Genomic DNA, 19,039 nt, shown 5'->3' on the forward strand with positions numbered 1-19,039 from the left:
TACCCATGATGCACCTGCACTGACAAAATGATTAGAAACATTACTCTTTTTATCATTTATTTTGTATTACTGTACTACTGGATCATTACTAGAATTCATTTAACAGTATTCTTTAATAGGTGGAAATTACTTTCTATTAACAATCAAGGGCATATACATATATATAAAAAAATCTGTTAGATCACACACATGTAGGTCTACCCATAACCCATTATGATGTTTGCAAACATCTGATTACAGGTATAATATGCTTGTGCATAAAAAAGCAATAAAACAGGTTTTCACTTACAATTGAAATGGGAATGGTTGGAAAAGCTATAATAAGAAGACTGATAATGATTTATCCAGTTTTATGCTTCAGTTTTAGATCATTGTTTAACATTGAACGGGTAAACTAGTATTTCTGATTAAAAAAAAAAAAAAAAAACTATGTGTTTCGTGGAAATATAAGCTGTTAGTGATGCTGTGATGAACCAAATAAATGATATTTTTCTGACAAGACCTGGTAATATGAAGAATGGTGGCTCTTTTTGCAATCGTAGTGTGCGACAGACCCAGCAGTGTGTGAACGGGATGACCTTTGACCTTTCGTTTAGCCTCCTCTGACGCTATTGGCTCACGTTGTCCCAGAGGTTTCTGCTGCCGATCCCGATGATACAGCAAGCCAGCCGGTGGCCTGCGTTGCCGTGAAGCAGGCTCCCCGCGTCGCCCCCCTGGCCCAGGTCATCCTCCCCCGCGTGGAGCACCACGGATCGGCCCAGCACCGACAGCGGACCGAAGAGGGTGACGTCGCTCGTTGTCCTCTCGCGGATACGTCCGCCACGAGGCATGAAGTTTCCGAAGTCGCCTGGGTGCTTGGGGTGGTTCACCTTGTCGGGGTTGTAGTGACCACCAGTTGAGTCACAGCCTTCGCTGAGGTCACCAAACTGGTGAACGTGGATTGCTCGCATCTGTTTGGCGTCGGGGAAGCCTTTCAGTTTGAACATCACCTCCAGCGGCCTGTCGACACGGCCCTGTCTGAAGAGCACCCGCCCGTAGACCTTGGGCTGGTCCTCGGCCAGTCTGGTGTTGGGTTTCATCTTGCAGCTTGCGTACAGGGTCCCGTTGAACTCTGCCAACTCTGGTTGGACTATTGGCTTCATAGGAAACCCGTCACTTTGTGACGGCAGATAGGCAGATAGGAAACAGGGCAGTCCAAACAGGAGGAGCACTGGAGGCCAGTTTGTGACAATCAGGTGCATTTTGATTTTCTAGAAAAGATTCATGGCATAATAACATTATATTCATAATAATACTTACTCGTCATTGTATAAAATCACATAACACGGTACTAATACCTTCCTCATATTTCATCTTAATTTCCCAAAAGATTTCTACTCCTGCTTCACCCGCATGCGCAGTGAAAAAAAATCTACCAAATTAGTTACGTAAGAGAAAACTCAACAAAAGGTAGTTTCGTAATATTTATACTGATCGAAGGTATAATAAAATAACATCTACGCTCGTTTCGTTAAATCGGTCATAAGAAACGGATCTAGCAGTATTGTGTGGCATAGTGTTTATGGAAGTTTGCCACGTAAGATATTCCAGTAATACAAAGATTATTCAGGTACATGTCTGCACGAGACTCGCAACGGTTCGAAGAAATAAAACGGATCAGGTTAAACAGATGAGAATTGCCACACTTTTCTCAACAACAAAAAACGAGAAACTCCTCAGAAAATATCCCAATTAATTTACATAAATCAGAATTGCTTTGTGCGGCGCTGTAGATACATTACCTTAGACGCCTAGAGAAAAAAAACTTAAAATGGAGTCGCTTTCGTAACTTTTTAATCGACAAATTCGCTCAGAAGACCGACAATGTTGTTATGAAGCCTGCCTGCCTTTTGACTGGGAAAATTGCACAAGAGCTAGGCGGTTATTTAATGACCTAACAATGCATAACGCACGCGGAAAAACAAAAACATTTCGTTGGTCATGAATAATGAATTGATATCACTTTACAACAAACTGTGAAACACAACGGGTTCAAATGAGGAAAAGTTATGTGAAATTATTAAATAAAATGGCTTGAAAGCATGCATCTAAATAATAATAATAAATTACATTTCAGTTACATATTGCGCCTTTCACAAACCAAGGGCAGCTTTACAAGGAGAAGAAGAGAGGGTTGAGGAGGAATAGAAATGTCCAATAAAGAGTAATCTGATTGCTGCATTAATTCCAGGCGAATATTTAATACAGATACAAAGTAATTTCATTCCCATCATTAGATACACATTACAATACATGGCACTACATTGTGATGCTTTTTGACTGACAATGGACCAGCAATTGTTGATGTAGCTCAGCTGACGATAACTTCCCAGTTGCACTATTAAATATTAAGAGATTTGAACGGTATCGGTGTTTTGGGAAGGGGAAAAGTAACTAGAAAGTATTCATGAGTAAAATATTTTGGGCTGTATGTTTCCATGCAGGGATCTAAAAGTCCTGCACTGTATGAAGTTTCCATGCAATCAATGGTTATACGGCCATCATGAGGTAAAGCACAGCAAAGTTTTTCTTTTTAAATATCTTTTATTGCAGCTAACAAAAGGCAATAATCAGCCCTTCTCTGCATGTTTTTACTTTGCTGAGACAGCAGACAAACACAGGAAAACTAAAAGTCACAAAAAAAGAAAAATACAGAAGTTCCAAACAATTCCACAGGGACAGAAAGTAAGAGAAATAAATAAATGCTACTAAAATAGTGCATCAAGGGAGGCACATACATAACGAGCAGCTTGCTTTTCTATCAATTTCAGAGATTCATGACATTTTTTAATAATCTTAAGGAAATTATTAAATCCAGATCCAAGTGTGACTTTGCACCATTTTGCACATGTATAAAGAATTTACCCAACATTAAGAAATAGTTAACCACAGTGTTATGCTTTTTATCCTTCAGAATGACTCCTAAAATTATATCCTTTGGAGTAAAGGGGTCTAAAATGGAAAATAAAGGCGAAATCAAATCATACGTGTATAAAAAGCACACTAAAGTGCCCATGGGGTTCAGCCTTTTGGGGGCGGCCCGCTCCTTTCCCAGCCTCCTTTCCTAACCCTCCACACCCACGCAGCATCCTCCTTCATGCATATACAAAGCGCGGACGGTTTTGCGTGTGGGTGATTTCAGCGCATGCGTAGTACAAATCGGGGCTTCGGTCCACTTCGGGTAGTGACACCTTCCCCCCTGAAGCGGCGCCCAAGTTACGGCTTCCGGGCGCCATCTTACCCCCGGCGCGCTTTCCTCTGTGGTGCTGCAGTGTCTGCTTCGGGCTTACTCTTTAGCACCATTAAGGAAGGATGTCTAAAAGACATCGTCTAGATCTGGGGGATGATTACTCATCGAATAAAAAGAGGATATCGTCTGACGGGTAAGGGCCGGCTCAGGTGCATCTTTGTGTTTGGATGTGGATGTAAGCGGGGAGATAACGGGCTAAAGCTAACGGGGCCAGTCGCGCCGCCGTGCCGGGCCTAGAGCAGGCAGATCCAGCGCACCATACCGCCGAAAATTGCGCTTATGCACGGAGTGGCTCGAGCAGGTCGGCGCTCGCGAGGCTCCTCACGTGCGGCCCTCACACGCGGCCCTCGACGGTGAACTTTCTTCTCCACCGAATGCTATAACCAGGGCTGTCGCGTTTTAGCACAGGTACCGGCCATGCTGGATTGTGCGAACATGCCAGAACCTTACCGAAATGTGACGCTTACCTAGTGGTCTAATTGCTAACTAGTCAGGTAACTTGGTGGGCAGTTGCGACGCGAGCCCGAATTCCCCAAAACATGTGGCGCGTGTGAGCCCGCTAGCCGCCCCGCACAGACGTGCATCGCACCGGCTATGTGCGCGACGGGGGCGTGGATCGCTCGGGGTCGGTACGCTGCGGGCCTGCAGGAGAAGCGCGGATACAGGAGATCAGGACATTGTCCAAAAAAATGTCGGAGAAATAAATCGCGAGAGTAAGGGCCTAAAGCGGAAGTAGGAACTCACCAAAGGCCAATCGGCAGCGATTTATGGCTTGTGAATGTGCAGGTTCATCTCGTGCCCGGTGCAGATAGAACCCCTTCCCGGCATGTGATGTACCGGAAACATTCGTCAAGCGCATGTAGCATGGTTAAATTTCAAAACAGCAAAACGTGCATTAGGTTTTGGTTTTGGTTTTGCACTGTGGTTTCCTGTGTTACACCCGGACACTTTTAGTGGCTGAGTGTCACACAGCTGAAGTTGTGCCCCTGTAGCCGCTTACTTTCTGGGGTATTTTAAGCTCCCCTACCCCCGCGACAGGACACTGTACTGACAGGGGTTCAACCGACTTTCAGAGGTCGGTTGGTGGTGAAGGAGGCCCAGTTGGGTGGCACAGTCCCAGTATGCCAGTTTTTTTAAATAGGCTGAGTGTCTTGTAAATAAATGTATTGATTAGCCATAGATTTTTGTCGTGTAATAATATCTGAGGTGGGTGATGATCCATGGCTGCTGGTCATTCCTTATTTTCTGGCAGGCCCTGAATATTTTGACTGATTACAGACGATACAGGACATGGTTTTAGAATTGAGTTTGCATTGAACTTTAGTTTAAGTGCATAGTTTAGCAGAACTGAGTTCTAATTTCTGTATGAATTCTGCAGAACTGTCTGAAATGAGCACAAACTGTGGCTTTTTCTTTTCCCTTCTTGTGATAGATTTTACTTTAAATTTAGCTGTAGCCTAGTTAAACTTTTATTGCCGGGTGCACTCTCGGGTGGGTTATCTTAAATTACTCGGATGGGCTGGCTTGCGGGGCTAGGGAGTGTATTATGGCATTTATCTGGGTCAGCCTGCCTGAAGTGTCTGAAATGTCCCCCTTCGCCTCGCAGGAAAGACAGGGAGCGTGACCGAGACCGCGATGACCGCTCCAGAGACCGGGAACGGGAGCGAGACCGCGACCGTGACAGGGAAAAGGAGTCCAGGGCCCCTGGTAGCATTACCAGCCCCCCGGTGACGGGTGGGGCCGCCCCTCTGAAGCAGATGGCCATCCAGCAGCAGATAAACCCGTTTACCAACTTGCCCCACACGCCCCGCTACTACGAGATCCTGAAGAAGAGGCTGCAGCTGCCCGTGTGGGAGTACCGGGAGAACTTCAACAACATCATGGCCCGGCACCAGAGTTTCGTGTTGGTTGGGGAGACCGGCTCTGGGAAGACCACGCAGGTCAGGGTCCGGCTCAGGCTCTGGCCGCCCTTCCGGGCCGCATGCCGTCTCCATGCCAACCGGCTACCGGTGCCAGCTTCTTAGGCCGTTTGGTTTCGGAACTTCCGTCGGAAACATATTTGATTGCTTGTGAATTTTTCTTAATGTTCAACACAGCTTTGTTGTGCTTGATTGCTTTTGATTGCTTGTGAATTTTTTAATTAAAAAAAAACTTATCAATTTATGTGAGACCTGTATTTATGCAGTTACATGCTTAATATCAAGTTCTTTTTGAACATGTTAAAGACTCACAAGTGGGGTGATTGTAGCACTCTTTATTAAATGGTCATTTTGGTTTGCTTCCCTTCCCCCCCCGGTGCACAGATCCCACAGTGGTGTGTAGAGATGGTGCGCTCCCTGCCAGGACCCAAGCGGGGCGTGGCCTGCACACAGCCCCGAAGGGTGGCGGCCATGAGCGTCGCCCAGCGCGTGGCCGACGAGATGGACGTCATGCTGGGCCAGGAGGTGGGCTACTCCATCCGATTCGAGGACTGCAGCAGCGCCAAGACCCTGCTGAAGTAAGAGCATGGCCGCACTGATGGGCGTGGCCTCCGCGGGCTCTCCCATTGGCTCCTTGAATCCCTGGGCGGGTTTGAAAGAACGAGTGTATTGCACAGGCCATTTAAATGACAGGAATCTCTTTTTGCCCTGACGGTAGTCAATTACATAAAGTCCTGAATGAAACTAAAGAGTAAAACCATAGTATTTGGTCCTCATTGCTAGGTGTTACTCACTTGCGTCCCCCCCCCCCCCAGGTATATGACTGATGGTATGCTCCTCCGGGAGGCCATGAATGACCCTCTGCTGGAAAAATACGGTGTCATCATCCTGGACGAGGCCCACGAGCGCACGCTGGCCACGGACATCCTCATGGGTGTTTTGAAGGAGGTGGTACGGCAGAGGGCGGACCTCAAGGTACACCCCCGAACCCCCCCCCCCCCGCCCCGCCCCGCGCTCCCATCTGCTGTTGCCGCCCAATTTAGAGCCCAGCTCTAGTTTACGGTTGTTCTCCAGTTTGTGGCACCTCTATTATGGTGGTTTATTAAGCTGTAAATTAAGGTGTGGGAGACCCCGCAGTGCTCCTAAAAACTTCATCGTGGGGCTGGTCGTCGTGCACGGGGTCTTTTGAGGCCCTACTGACTTTCATCCTTGATGGGAGCGCGGGCCGGTTGCTCTGACACGCCCGTTGGGTGTCGCGCGTGTGTCTGTGTTCCCGCACAGGTGATCGTCATGAGCGCCACGCTGGATGCCGGCAAGTTTCAGATTTACTTTGACAGCTGCCCCCTGTTGACCATCCCCGGTCGCACACACCCGGTGGAGATCTTCTACACGCCGGAACCCGAGAGGGACTATCTGGAGGCCGCCATCCGGACCGTCATCCAGATTCACATGTGTGAGGAGGAGGAGGGGGACGTGCTGCTCTTCCTCACCGGCCAGGAGGTGCCTGTCGCTCCCTTAGCATGTTGGCCTAACCCCCCACCCCAACCCCGCCTCATTCTCAATGCAGATCCCCCACCCAAGCCAGCACGCTGGTGCCCCCTAGTGTTCAACGGGAAAAGGTGGTAAGGATGAGCGTCGTGTCACGCTGCTGTTCAGGTGCTGCCGAACTGAGGGACTGGTTTAGACATCCTAGGATGCCTGTTGGCGCCCTGATGCGCGTCTCACACGGCCTGTTGAAGGAGAATCAGCTGTGGTAGGCTTTAGTGGGATGGTTGTGAGTCAGGACAGGTGATGAGCATTCTGGTGCCATTTTAAATGGCCTCGCTATCTGGCGGGGTGCCTTCCGAGTTGACGGAATGCGTCATTGAGGATGGCTGCGTCCAGCTGATTGGCATGCAAGAAGCCGCGAGATGGTCTGCGAATGCTCTCCGGTGATTTTTAGCCCTCCGCTTATCAATAACGACCATCTCTCTGGAATTAAATTATAAATTTTAATTTGTCGGGATGAGCGCACGCACGTGTTGTCCAGTCAGGGCACGTATTGTCCGGAATGTTATAGTGCGTTCGATTATTTTTCTCCAAGTCGGAACTCGGATGAAAACGTCACGAAACGTCAAGAAAAACGTCACTTCCCGTCGGAAACACGCCTCTTTTATGACGTTGAAGTCGGACAAGATTTTATTGTCCGAGTTGCCCCTGTGGCGTAATTTCAACATGGCGACTTGATTTGTTTGTAGTTTGTTTACCGTTCAAAAAAAGAATATCACTATGAATGTACTAAAATATTTTATAAAGCTTTTAATGTGGTTTGACTAGTTTGTGTTTCTTGTTTGTCTCTCAGAAAAATTTCCATTTTCTCCATTTGGAAAACTCCAAATCTGCTAAAGTATAAAGCAACAACACACAGCAACGTGTTCATGGAGGCAGCCATGTTTGTTCCGAGATGTGGGTAGCTCGAACGGGAGATTGTCGGACGTGATGTCACTCAACCCGGAATTTCCGAGTTCCGAGAGAAAAACGAACGCACCATTAGGTATTAACACAGCACCGGTAATTTTTGGAGGCTCTCCTCAGTCCTGCTTTTGTGGATTATTTCCTCAGGTGCTCAGCTGCCCGGTGTTTTATGGGAGTAGTGTGATCGCTGAGTCGCTGCGCTTTGCTGCTCTGACCTGCGGGTGGTGCTGTAGCACACATCATAGGTTTTTTTTTTCCCCCCATAGAAATAATTTTTATCAGTTCAGCAAGTGAATAAGTGTTTTTTTACGGGTGCTAGTTCATGGAAAAAAGGCAAGTTATTGGTGTGGCTGGGGAAAACATCTTTTAGATTGTCTTACGAAATAAACAGTCATAAAAAGTGCATCTCGTTCAAGTTTACATTTTTGTGTTTAGGCGAAGGAAGATTCACTGCGAGGAATTTCACGTGCCTTTGCACAGCTAATGGTGACTGTAAAGCACACTTAACGTTCATCTGTCTACTCACTAATGTATGTGATTTCCTGCTGTAAGCACTACCAGTGTCCCTCCCTGTTTGGGGAGGGGCACGTCACCTTTTTGTGACGGTTGAGTAGCTAAATCTGTTGTTTTCCAAGTAGCTGTTTGGGTGTTGGGCTTGTCCCCCACCCTTGAACTGTATCATCAGCGTGCCTCAGTTTGCCGATGTCGCCCTGCGATGCTTCCCGTCTGCCTGCCCTTTACGCCCCATGATCCGCGCCATCCTCATCGCTCGAATCGCCCTTTCAGGAAATCGACGAGGCCTGCAAACGGATCAAGCGGGAGGTGGACGACCTGGGACCCGAGGTGGGGGACATCAAGATCATCCCGTTGTACTCCACGCTGCCCCCCCAGCAGCAGCAGAGGATCTTTGAGCCCCCGCCCCCACGGAGGGCCAACGGGGCGATAGGGCGGAAGGTACGAGCACGTCGCCGGACCTCACTGAAGTCAGCTGATGGTGTCAGCTCTTGCTGTCTCTCCCCCCCCCTCCCCCCCCCCCCGCACTAAAATCCCCGCAAAGCGCTTCTGTGTGCGATGCATTTTCATAAAATTCAATTCCGAACGAGCCCAATTGGACCGACTGCTTCTTCCTGATGTGCGTGGATTTTTATTGGAGCCGAAAACTTTTAGTGTGTTATGCCCCCCCCTGCATGAGGGGGGCTCTGTTGAGATGTGTTGTGCCATGATCTGTCATGGGGGGGCGATGTGGAGGCTATGTGAGTTACAGAGCCACCCATATTGGGGGTGATTGGATAAGACATTCAGTGGCCCAGACACTAGGGGGAGCAAGGAATGTGTGAGCTTAGATATACCTTTGGTTTGGAGAAGGGGGGCATTCTGTAGAATTCTTGTACAGCCCCTGCTGGTGGCTTTTGTGATGTGTTGCCTGTCAGAATTGAACCCCCCCCCCCCCCCCCCCCCCCAAGTGCAGTGGGGGTGTTGGGTCGCGTGTAAACTCCATGGCGGTCTCGCGAATGAATGATCGAGGACGCTGGGTCGCGAGGGGGCCGCCATGTGCGAGACTGCCAGGGAATGGGGGGGCGGTGGTGCTGAGGGGGGGGGGGGTGATTGAAGATGGGCGAGGTGTGAATTTCCCCTGTCAGAGACTGATGATGGCGCGACAGCTGGACGAGGAGTAATGGCCGGCGGAGATGGTCACATCGCACAAGATCTCTCTGAGAGGAGGAGTGGTTCTCCCCGAACCCGTGCTTTATCTCCCTGCGTTCCTATTTAATGGGTTTGTATGCGGGTAATTATGGAGTCCATTTCGGAGCGAGTGGAGATATTTCCCAGCTGGCAGGTTCTGTGCCACCCTCCGGCCGTAAGACGGGAATGATAGGCGCGGGCAGCGCTTTGACTTGACGCGGTGGCATGATGACACCCCCTACAGGACAGGCTGGAGAGAGTGGTGCAGGAATCTGAATTTTATGTGCTGTGCATCTGTAGTGACCAGAACTATTCTAATTGCTGATTTGATGCAATGCGTGTGGGTGATTTAATTAAAAGTCGCAGCTGGGTGGCGCTGTGGAGGCACAGTGGGAGGTCGAGGTGTCCCGTTATTTGCTGATCCGGTAGCCACATTAGCCGGGGGGGGGGGGGGGGGAGGTCTGTGACATGATGTGATGAAAATCCTGGTTCCCATTGTGTGTCCTCTAAGATCAGAAGGTACCTCTATGTCAAGGCTCTGGACGTCATCCTGGCCTTCTGTGTGTTCCCAGAATGCTTTTCGCTTGGGGGGGGTTGGGATCACTGAATGTAACGAGGGATCGAGTCCTTCCCATGCCGCCGACTCATTTCAGCAAGTCTGGCTGTAGTACAACACAACCAGTTTAAGAACTGATACTGTCATCTGAAATCTGTTCTGTGCTGGGTGAGTTGGGGGGGGCGGCGTGTAAACCACCTAAATGGTTTACAGGTGGGCTGCTAACGGGGCACAATGAAGGCGTTTCCTGGGATCTGAACACCTAAAGGAGGGCATCTGAATGCACTTTGTAGGATTTAGGATGATAATTAAATTCCTTTGTGTGGCTGTTCAGAGGCATCAGTTGAGAGGCGCGGCGGCTCGATATCGAGAGGCCTGGATTGATGGGGCTGGCGCTGCGGACCCACGTGCGTCGTTAGCCGCAAACGAGGTCCGGGGAGCAGCGCCGCGTGGCCGTGAAGGTCGGCTCCGGCTGTCCCCGATCCGCCTCCCCGCGCTCCAGCACGACTGGGCTCCAGCGCGATTCAATTGAACGGCTCAGTCAGGAGGTAACAAATTATCCAGGAGCGCAGAGGAAGGGCTGCACAATTAAATCCCCTCCTCCTTAAGTGGAAGCTTAAGTATTTCTCATACAAGTCGTGTTTAAGTTGCTTTAAAGTCGGGCACAGCGTGTGCTTAGCCGTCTTCAGGGGCTTCGAGTCCCGAGCATCTTAAATTAAGCATCTTAGACGGATCCGGATGCCGCGTGGCCCCTGTGTGGCTCGCTTTTCCTCGGAAGCGAGCGGGTCGGGACGTGCTCGCTTAATCGCTAAGCCGACAGGGCCATAAATAGTGCTGCAGAGCCGGGCCGACCCTGCATGCTTTGGTGTGGGAATGAGGCTCCGACGGCTGGAGTCGGGGCGGGGAGGGAGGGTGGAGTGATGCCATGCCTTATGTAACGGTGTTCCCTGGCACACGACATCCGCGGCACAAACACCCCCCCCCCCCCACTCGTTTACTTAACCGCTGGCAGAGAGGCCCAACAGGCCTGGTGACTCATTCTATCTATCAGTTGCGATTCATCATTTGCTGTCATTTCTCACAGACGGACCCTCCGGAGCAGGTTGGGGGGGGGGGGGGGCGTGGGCAGGCGTCATTCCCCAGGCGTGCCTGGCCCTTTAAATATCCAAATGCTCCTTAAATTGGCTTTAATTTTGTTTGCGAGTCTTTGCTGGATCCCCGGGAAAATGAGACGACGTCTCCTCGCTTTTCATTGGCTGCCCGCGAGAGGGTTCTGCGGCGTGCTCCTTCGCACCGGCGATTAAGCGGCTCCCTGTGCTGCTGGTAATTTGGACCGGCGTTCGGCGCGGTTCGGTTCGGATCGTTAAGGTTAATGGGGAAGTTAGTCCCGGTGTCTGTCGCATCCGGAAGGTTGTGTGTGTGTGTGCCTGCCTTTAAGCTGCTGTGTCCCCCACTTCCAAGCCTAATGACAGAAATACGCCCGCTTCTTCATTTCTCTTGCTGGCAGCGCTTGAATGCAGCGTGAGCGGAGTGTGTCTGGGAGAGGAAGCCGGCTTTCGGCAGCCATTAGCAGCGGCGGCGGGGAGCGGCCGCATGGTTGAGACGGCCCAGAAATGCGACCGGGAGTGATGCATTCTAGTAGAGGGATTAGCGGATGGCCAGCTGACTGCTAACCCTCTCGGGCCGATTTGCTGCAACCACCCCGCCATTACCCTAAGGGATTAGGAACGCTCTCAATCAGGAGTATGTACAGGGGGGGGCCTCAGCTGCACTGACCCCCAACTGAAAGCTGATTGGGCCCTCTTCCTTGCCACTCAACGATTAAAAAAAAAAAAAAACCATATCATTGGCTAATTATAATAATGGCTAACAGTATCTGTCATCGTACATGTACAACTAATGGTATTATGTTTGTACAATGACAAAGATATTCAACTTTATTCTTACCATTATCCAAAGATACGGTAGCTTGGGTTCCCACTTGGAGGAGCTGGTTTGGAGACGGAGGTCTGGACATCTCCGGTCCCGCAATCTGGCTGATGCCGATCGGCGCTCATTTCGCAGGTCGTGGTGTCCACAAACATCGCCGAGACGTCGCTGACCATCGATGGAGTCGTGTTCGTGATCGATCCCGGATTTGCCAAGCAGAAGGTGAGACCTTCCTTTCCGCTCATCTCCTTCCTTCTAATCTCCTCCAGCGATCTGCTGCCGTTAAAGCCGCTCAGCTCTCTGGTGCTGCTCCGTTTGTTCTGCGTTTATCGGCGCTCATGTTGTGCCGTCTCTAGCCGTGCGTGACTCCGCCCCTCCCCCCCCCCAGGTGTACAATCCGCGCATCAGGGTCGAGTCCCTGTTGGTGACGGCCATCAGCAAGGCGTCGGCGCAGCAGCGGGCTGGTCGGGCCGGCAGGACCCGGCCCGGCAAGTGTTTCCGCCTGTATACAGAGAAGGCCTACAAGACCGAGATGCAGGTGAGTGCGCCTCCTTGTGGCCATTCTTCTCATAACACTGTTCTTAGGTGGGGCTCCTGAGCTGGGCAGATGGATGCACCGGCAGATTCTGGGGGTTCAGCCCCTCTACATGAAAAATTATGTAAACGATAGTTTGGGGAACCAAAGGTTACGTTTTATCACGGGGCCTAGAATTTCTAGCTACGTCCCCGCTGAGCTATGTCGGGTTCTTGATCCAGCACAACGTTTAACGTTTCCATGGCGATGTGCCATGGCCCTGCCCACAGGACAACACATATCCCGAGATCCTGAGGTCCAACCTGGGCTCAGTGGTCCTGCAGCTGAAGAAGCTGGGAATCGATGACCTGGTGCACTTTGACTTCATGGACCCACCAGGTAGGATATACACCTGTTTGTCTGTGGATACATGGTCCTCGAATTGACATCATATAGGGACAACAGCTACTCCGTTCAGATTAGAGATGCACCGCGTGATCGGCCGATATCCAATTTTTACAGAATCCGATTTTCTTTCTAAGAACTATAATTGACAGCATATACAAACAAAAATCAGTTTTCTTCACCATGCAAAATGTTGTTTTCATAATAAAAAAATAAATTGTACAGTTTAACAATTTCCCCCCAACTGCGCTAAGATTCAGGATCTTGTTTCACTTAAGTCTCACAGTAAAGTGCTCTGTGACTGGAAGGTACAATAGGAGGCGCAATTAACTGAAAATGAGTTGCTGTACACCCAACTTTATCAGAGACGTTTTACTTTACCTTCACCGGTTTTCAAGGTACCACATACTTGACCTTTTTCTATTTTTTTTTCTCTTTTCTTTTCTTTTTACTTGTCTTAAAGTCCACAGGTTACAAATCTCCAAATAAATCTGAAGTGTACTATTCTCTTCCAAATAGTAAAAGGTGCGATGTAATATTACACCAGCGTCATATGTTATGCACATACAATTCTTACATCGCTAGTCAGCTAGATTAAGATCAGGCTTTATACCTTCATACTTCATACGTATTGACATTATAGTGCAGGGGGTGAAAGTTTAGCTGAAACATTTTTACTCTGTCATAGGAAAAAACCTTATCTAGCTCTGCAATTATTCCTTTTCAAGATTATCTAGTATATATTTAATAATCGGTTTAGAGTTTACCTTCAATACGTTTTCATCTTGGTTCCCCTATGGTTTTCTTTGGCTTTTATATGTATTTTCAAATTGTAAGTTTTGTGTCGTCTTCAGTCACAGTTAGCGTGTAGCTGCGCGTGTGACGCTGTGTGTGTGACGTGTGGTGCACTTGCAAACAGACCGGTTCCGTATGGGAAATACACGAGACTGATCGGTCGGTCAAGCGTGCCAAAAACAGGCCGATTCTGGTCTGTGGCCGATCGATCAACGCATCCCTAGTTGAGATATGCAAACAAATGCTGGCAGTTCCCAAGTCACTAAGCCTGTTAACTTATAAGAAGTTACCCAGTGTTCGCTGCTCTCTGTTTTGGGGGAGGTGGTTGGGCTTAGTATGTCCATGTTTTTTGGCATTGAAACTTTGTTTTGCTGTCAGTGTTTTCAGCTTTGGGGACGGGGGGTGAATTATATGACAGTACAAACTTCTGTTCTGTGGCCAATATTTATTGTTCTGTCCTAACTTGGTGGATCTTCAGTATAAATTTTTATGCCTTAACGAGACTTTGGCTTAATGTTGCGTTAGATGTTGAGCGATGGATGATTAGGGTACCCACCGCAAAGGAATTTATAAGGCGGACAGAGAACGGGACTGTGCCCCCGAACAATCATCATCAAATCATAAAATCAAAGCCGATCTCATGCATGTTTGTCAGCCTGTTAATAAGCCTTAACAGGGAAATGGGGTGTCGCATAAACATCTCGATCGCTTTTAGTGCTGCCGCCTTACACCTCTGGGGTCCAGCGTCTGAATCCTACACCGTTTCTGCTCCTGTTAGCTTCTAGTTATCAGTAAGTAGATTAAAGGTGAATAAGGCTGCATCAGCATCCTTGTTGTCAAAAAGGCCGGTTCCGCTGACGGCGTTAAACCACACGTTTGGTGGTAAAGACCAAATCTGCCCCCGTACCTGCAGCACTAATCTTGTCTTTAGATGGTTGTTTCTGTGTCCCCGTGACTGCAGAAGGCTGCCCCCTTCTGGTTGGTTTATGCCGCTGCGTGTAGCACTCCTGTACCCCAGTCACATGGAGGGTAGTGTTAAATGCTCCAGATGCAGTGGGTTTATTAAACACGGGTTTCCTGTGGCTTCTCTGACCACCAGGTGATTTGTTATCCTTCCCGGTATTTCAATTAAGTGCAGAATTTGGTTTTTTGATTATACTGCAGTTTGTCAGGATCGATTCCAGCCCCCCCCCCCCCCCACCAGCAGACACAGCCGCTGATCTATGTAATGATCCGGTTCACAGTCCCGTTTCGCTGGTCCGTTTCTCCATCCTGAAGCGCCGCTGAAAGGTTGCGATGCTATTTCCTTTATACTTTATAATTTAAACAAACATGTAAGCAGAAAGTATTCCTGTGCTGCTCCTGATTTCCCAGACGTGCTGTGGCAGTACAACCTATTAATAACTGCTCACTAAAGTGATTTTATTTTTTATTATTTTTTAAAAAAAAAAGATGCATGTGGCAAGTTTTCCTGCCGTCTCCATTATTGAGTTCTGCCGGCCTTGGGTGAGTGGGCGGGGTTTTCGTGAGCTTCTGCAGCCCTGTGGCGAGTTTGGTGTGTTTAACACCTGTGTTTCAAAGCACGCCCACTCCTTCTGTGTCCTAAGTATCAACGTTTATTGCCGACATCCTTCAAATAAAGAGTAGCTTGGTGTACCTTCCTAAAAAAAAACAGCTGGGCAGTATATGACTGAATGATTAATGAGAGAAATTACGATATCTGTGGCGTTTTCTTGTCGCCACTCTGCAAAGGCCGCATCCTGTTTACTTGCCGGCGTCTGTTCATTCTCCTGAATGTAACCCTGAGTGCTCATGGGTAATTGCAGTCACGAATCGGTGTGCCGTGTTAAATATGATAATTTCGGCCGTAGTCCTGTAATTTCGCGCGATTCGTACGGCGGGGTTGCCAGGCGATCAGCCCACTCGCTGAGGGAGAACTTGGAGGGAGGTGTCTTGCCTATTACGAGACAGTCCAGTCCGTCTCGGAGGCACTCTCCCGCCGTGTTCGGGTCCGTCTTGCTGCTGTAACTCCCGTGGCTGATGCCAGGAGTGGTGACTTCCCTCTGAATAGGTGACTGCTCATTTCAACCTCAGCTCCTCCGTGCCAAAAGCCAGTAATTGCATTTTGAGAAAGTCTTTTAGCCAGACAATATAAGGCCTTTGAATCCGGTAAGTGAATAAACTCTCTCGTAATCATGCTGCCGGTGGTATAGTCCTTTTTGGAGTGAATAATAGACCTCGGTGCTTGGTGAAGAATGATGGTTTTGTGCTCCGCGGAGCTGACTGGAACAATGCGCCAAGGTTCGACTTACCCCCTGCCCCCCCTCCGCATTCCGGCAGCCCCCGAGACTCTCATGCGGGCCCTGGAGTTGCTGAACTACCTGGCAGCTCTGAACGACGACGGCGACCTGACAGAGCTGGGCTCCATGATGGCTGAGTTCCCCTTGGACCCACAACTGGCCAAGATGGTGATCGCCAGCTGCGAGTTCAACTGCTCCAACGAGATCTTGTCCATCACCGCCATGCTGTCAGGTAACACCAAAGGGGGGGTGGAACAGGGCGGCTGACGCTGGCACCGTCTTCCACGCAAGCCTTGTCCTCTTGCCGGAACGTTCCACTAATAACACCTGTGTGTGTATATAATTTGTTTGAATCCCTGTTGCTTGTAGTATTTGGCTTTCGGCCCGTTAATATGGAGATGTTAGCACCATGCTCCAAATGTGTTAGCTACTGTAGAAGGCTGCCATAAGGACTCTCGTATCTGCATGTGCAGAAAGCTGCTCCCTGTTAGCCAGTCGACACTAACGGAAACGTGGAACTCATTCAGGGTCTGGTGATGGCTGAGGAGTTGAAGCATGACCAAGAAGTGAGAGTCAAGCTGCTTTTGTGAGCTAGTCAGTGGGATGTCCTGGTGTTGGAAGTGCTGTGGAGTGTTGAGTGTGTCTGTTGGATTAATGTGGTCTGGGCCCGATCCTTCCTTCACTTGGTGTTGAATGTCCATGACCTTCGGAAACTTCACCGAAACAAAGAGTATACTGGTGATTCTGAAAGATGGTTCGATAGTTTGTCAGTACATGTGGAAAGGTCTTTAACTACAGCAACATACTGTATTGGCCTCCACTTGTAAACCCTTTTTAATTGCTTATAGACTATGGTCACTTACGGACCCCAGGAGGTGGTGCTAAAACGGGACCAATTTTCTTGTCATATTTAACTGTAAAATTTATGCGTCTTCCCATACTGGACCTTTAGGGATACATTTGACCTTGGCAGAACTGCTGTAAAGTAGTTCATGCTTGGCCCACACTGTACCCAAGTCTGTTGTTTCAACAAAATCCCTAAATGTGTAAGTGCTGGTGTCTCGCAGAAGGAAATAGCTGTTGACCTCCCAACAAGCTGGCGGGCAGGTCACCGTGGGTGGGGTAGGCGGATGAGAAGTCCTCCCCTTCAGCCTGCCTTGCGCTCCGTGCACTATTGTAGCTTCTAGGCCTTGTTCCCTGTATCTGTGAATGTTTGACTCATCCCTATGGGCGTCCGTGTTGGGCCCATACCAACCTTGTTTAGTCCCGCAGTGTTTCGTTCGTCCCACGGAGGCTAAGAAGGCAGCCGACGAGTCCAAGATGCGTTTCGCCCACATAGACGGCGACCACCTGACGTTGCTCAACGTCTACCACGCCTTCAAACAGAGTAAGCGCACTCTCATGTCCGTGACCATCTCCAGTTGTGAGACAGGGGTGATGTCTCTCAGCAGTGTTTTCGAGGAGCCGTATGACCTCAACCGCCTCTTCCCTCCCCAGATCACGAGTCGATGCAGTGGTGCTACGATAACTTCGTCAACTACCGCTCGCTGATGTCGGCTGACAACGTACGCCAGCAGCTCTCCCGCATCATGGACCGCTTCAACCTGCCGCGCCGGAGCACCGAGTTCACCAGCCGTGACTACTACCTCAATATCCGGCGGGCCCTAGTCACCGGCTTCTTCATGCAGGTCTGTTGTCCTCGGAACGTCATGGCAAAGTCTTTTCTGCAGTAAAGAGGACTCCGTTGACTTGGGATCCTTTTGCATTGGTCTTGTTTTAACGTGGTAGAGGTGTGTGTTAAATGACGCATTTTCCTAACTAGTGAAATGATTGTTCTTCATATCTCTAGGTTTTTAGTCTATAGACAAGTATTTGATTTGATTTGGTCGTTAAGTGTAGGTATGGGTGATATCCAACAAAACTCCTGGAGGTACCCATGAAATCTCTGGATGCAGCTGCACAAGACAGATGACTGTCTATATCATGAAGATATCCATCTTGATCCTGTTTCTTCAAATCTATTGCTTTTTCCTTTCTCTTGTCCTGCTAAATTGAATTGTTTTTTGTTCGGTCCCTGGTGTCCATAAACAGTTACTTGGTGTTCCCCATTGTGTCTTGCCATGCTGAAAGTGTTGGGTCTGAGGCCGTCTTGTCTTGTCTGGAGCTTCATCTCCAAAATGCGCCTGCTTATAGTTCGTGGTGACCTAAATTTCCATGTGTAAATCAATTGTGGTATCGTCTGGGACCGTTAACGTCTTCAGAGCCTTGTCTTTCCGCATCATTCTGCTTTCTGTAGCAGAACAGAATTGGGTTGAGGGAAAGAAAGCAGAGGAGGTGACCCTGTGTGATCGATCTTGCCGTCTGTGCAGGTGGCACACCTGGAGCGTACTGGGCACTACCTGACTGTCAAGGACAACCAGGTTGTCCAGCTTCACCCTTCGACAGTCCTGGACCACAAGCCTGAGTGGGTACTCTACAATGAATTCGTGCTGACCACCAAGAACTACATCCGCACGTGCACGGACATCAAGCCGGAGTGGTAGGGTCTCGCCCGCTAGCGCTTGGCTTAGCTTCACGAGTCTCATGCTGTTGGCTAACCGAGACGTGGTGTCCCGTTGCAGGCTTGTGAAAATTGCGGCCCAGTACTACGACATGGTCAACTTCCCTCAGTGTGAGGCCCGAAGGCAGCTGGAGCGCATCATCGCCAAACTGCAGACCAAGGAGTACACGCAGTACTGATGGACGGCTTTGTGGGGTGGGGTGGGGGGGAGGCAGGCTTGGGCGTTGGCGGCTCGGCGCAAACTCACCCAGAACTCTTGGACTTGGCCGTCGTCCATAGCAGCCCTTTTCTTTGAGAGATCCTTTGCCCTTCAGATTTTGATTATTTTTATATAACTTTTGGCTTTCCTTTTGTCCGCTTAATAACAGGGTGTAAGGTACCATTCTGGAAGAGAGCACTGCAGATGTTTCGGGGTCTCCACTGGAGTTTGGTTGCATAACGTGTTATGTAGGGTCATTCATGTGGATGCTGACATTCCTCTTAGACATTGTGAACTCGATCTACTTATGTAGACAGCCCTCTTCAATAAAGGAGCTTTGATTTCAATAAAGTATTAATTCCAGACATGCAGTTTATTGATGGATGAGATCAATAATTGAGGAGTAACTTGCTTCCTGTAGAGGTGTAGTTGGCCC

At 49.2% G+C, this 19,039-nt stretch overlaps 2 protein-coding genes across 3 annotated transcripts; one reads left to right on the forward strand and one right to left on the reverse strand.

Moving 5' to 3' along the window:
- Window positions 1–40: 40 nt before the first annotated feature.
- LOC111853153 (extracellular superoxide dismutase [Cu-Zn]) lies at window positions 41–1,938 on the reverse strand. Of its 2 annotated transcripts, none has more exons than XM_023829795.2 (2): window positions 1,782–1,938; window positions 41–1,250 (listed from the first exon to the last, which is right to left on the reverse strand). In XM_023829795.2, the coding sequence occupies exon 2, from the start codon at window positions 1,239–1,241 to the stop codon at window positions 609–611; it is 633 nt and encodes a 210-aa protein (XP_023685563.1). In that variant the 5' UTR covers window positions 1,242–1,250; window positions 1,782–1,938; the 3' UTR covers window positions 41–608. The 2 variants fall into 2 exon arrangements, with proteins under 2 accessions (XP_023685563.1, XP_023685564.2); XM_023829796.2 differs by lacking the exon at window positions 1,782–1,938 and adding an exon at window positions 1,338–1,631.
- A 1,292-nt stretch (window positions 1,939–3,230) lies between these two features.
- Window positions 3,231–18,968, forward strand: LOC111853150 (ATP-dependent RNA helicase DHX15-like). Its single transcript, XM_023829787.2, has 14 exons — window positions 3,231–3,422; window positions 4,896–5,229; window positions 5,593–5,786; window positions 6,024–6,183; window positions 6,490–6,708; window positions 8,449–8,616; window positions 11,966–12,052; window positions 12,219–12,368; window positions 12,635–12,743; window positions 15,885–16,076; window positions 17,109–17,231; window positions 17,342–17,532; window positions 18,214–18,383; window positions 18,466–18,968. The coding sequence occupies exons 1-14, from the start codon at window positions 3,352–3,354 to the stop codon at window positions 18,581–18,583; spliced, it is 2,286 nt and encodes a 761-aa protein (XP_023685555.1). The 5' UTR covers window positions 3,231–3,351; the 3' UTR covers window positions 18,584–18,968.
- Window positions 18,969–19,039: the final 71 nt, after the last annotated feature.

Source organism: Paramormyrops kingsleyae, chromosome 25 (assembly GCF_048594095.1).
Source record: "Paramormyrops kingsleyae isolate MSU_618 chromosome 25, PKINGS_0.4, whole genome shotgun sequence".
Classification (NCBI taxonomy): Eukaryota; Metazoa; Chordata; class Actinopteri; order Osteoglossiformes; family Mormyridae; genus Paramormyrops; species Paramormyrops kingsleyae.

What these genes read in the sequence shown, in the direction of transcription:
- LOC111853150 (XM_023829787.2), top strand. Translation starts at nt 3,352, where the DNA reads ATGTCTAAAAGACATCGTCTAGATCTGGGGGATGATTACTCATCGAAT. An exon ending in AGCGCCAAGACCCTGCTGAA is followed by an intron (nt 5,787 to 6,023) that starts GTAAGAGCATGG and finishes CCCCCCCCCCAG; the next exon opens with GTATATGACTGATGGTATGC. An exon ending in CTACCACGCCTTCAAACAGA is followed by an intron (nt 17,232 to 17,341) that starts GTAAGCGCACTC and finishes TTCCCTCCCCAG; the next exon opens with ATCACGAGTCGATGCAGTGG.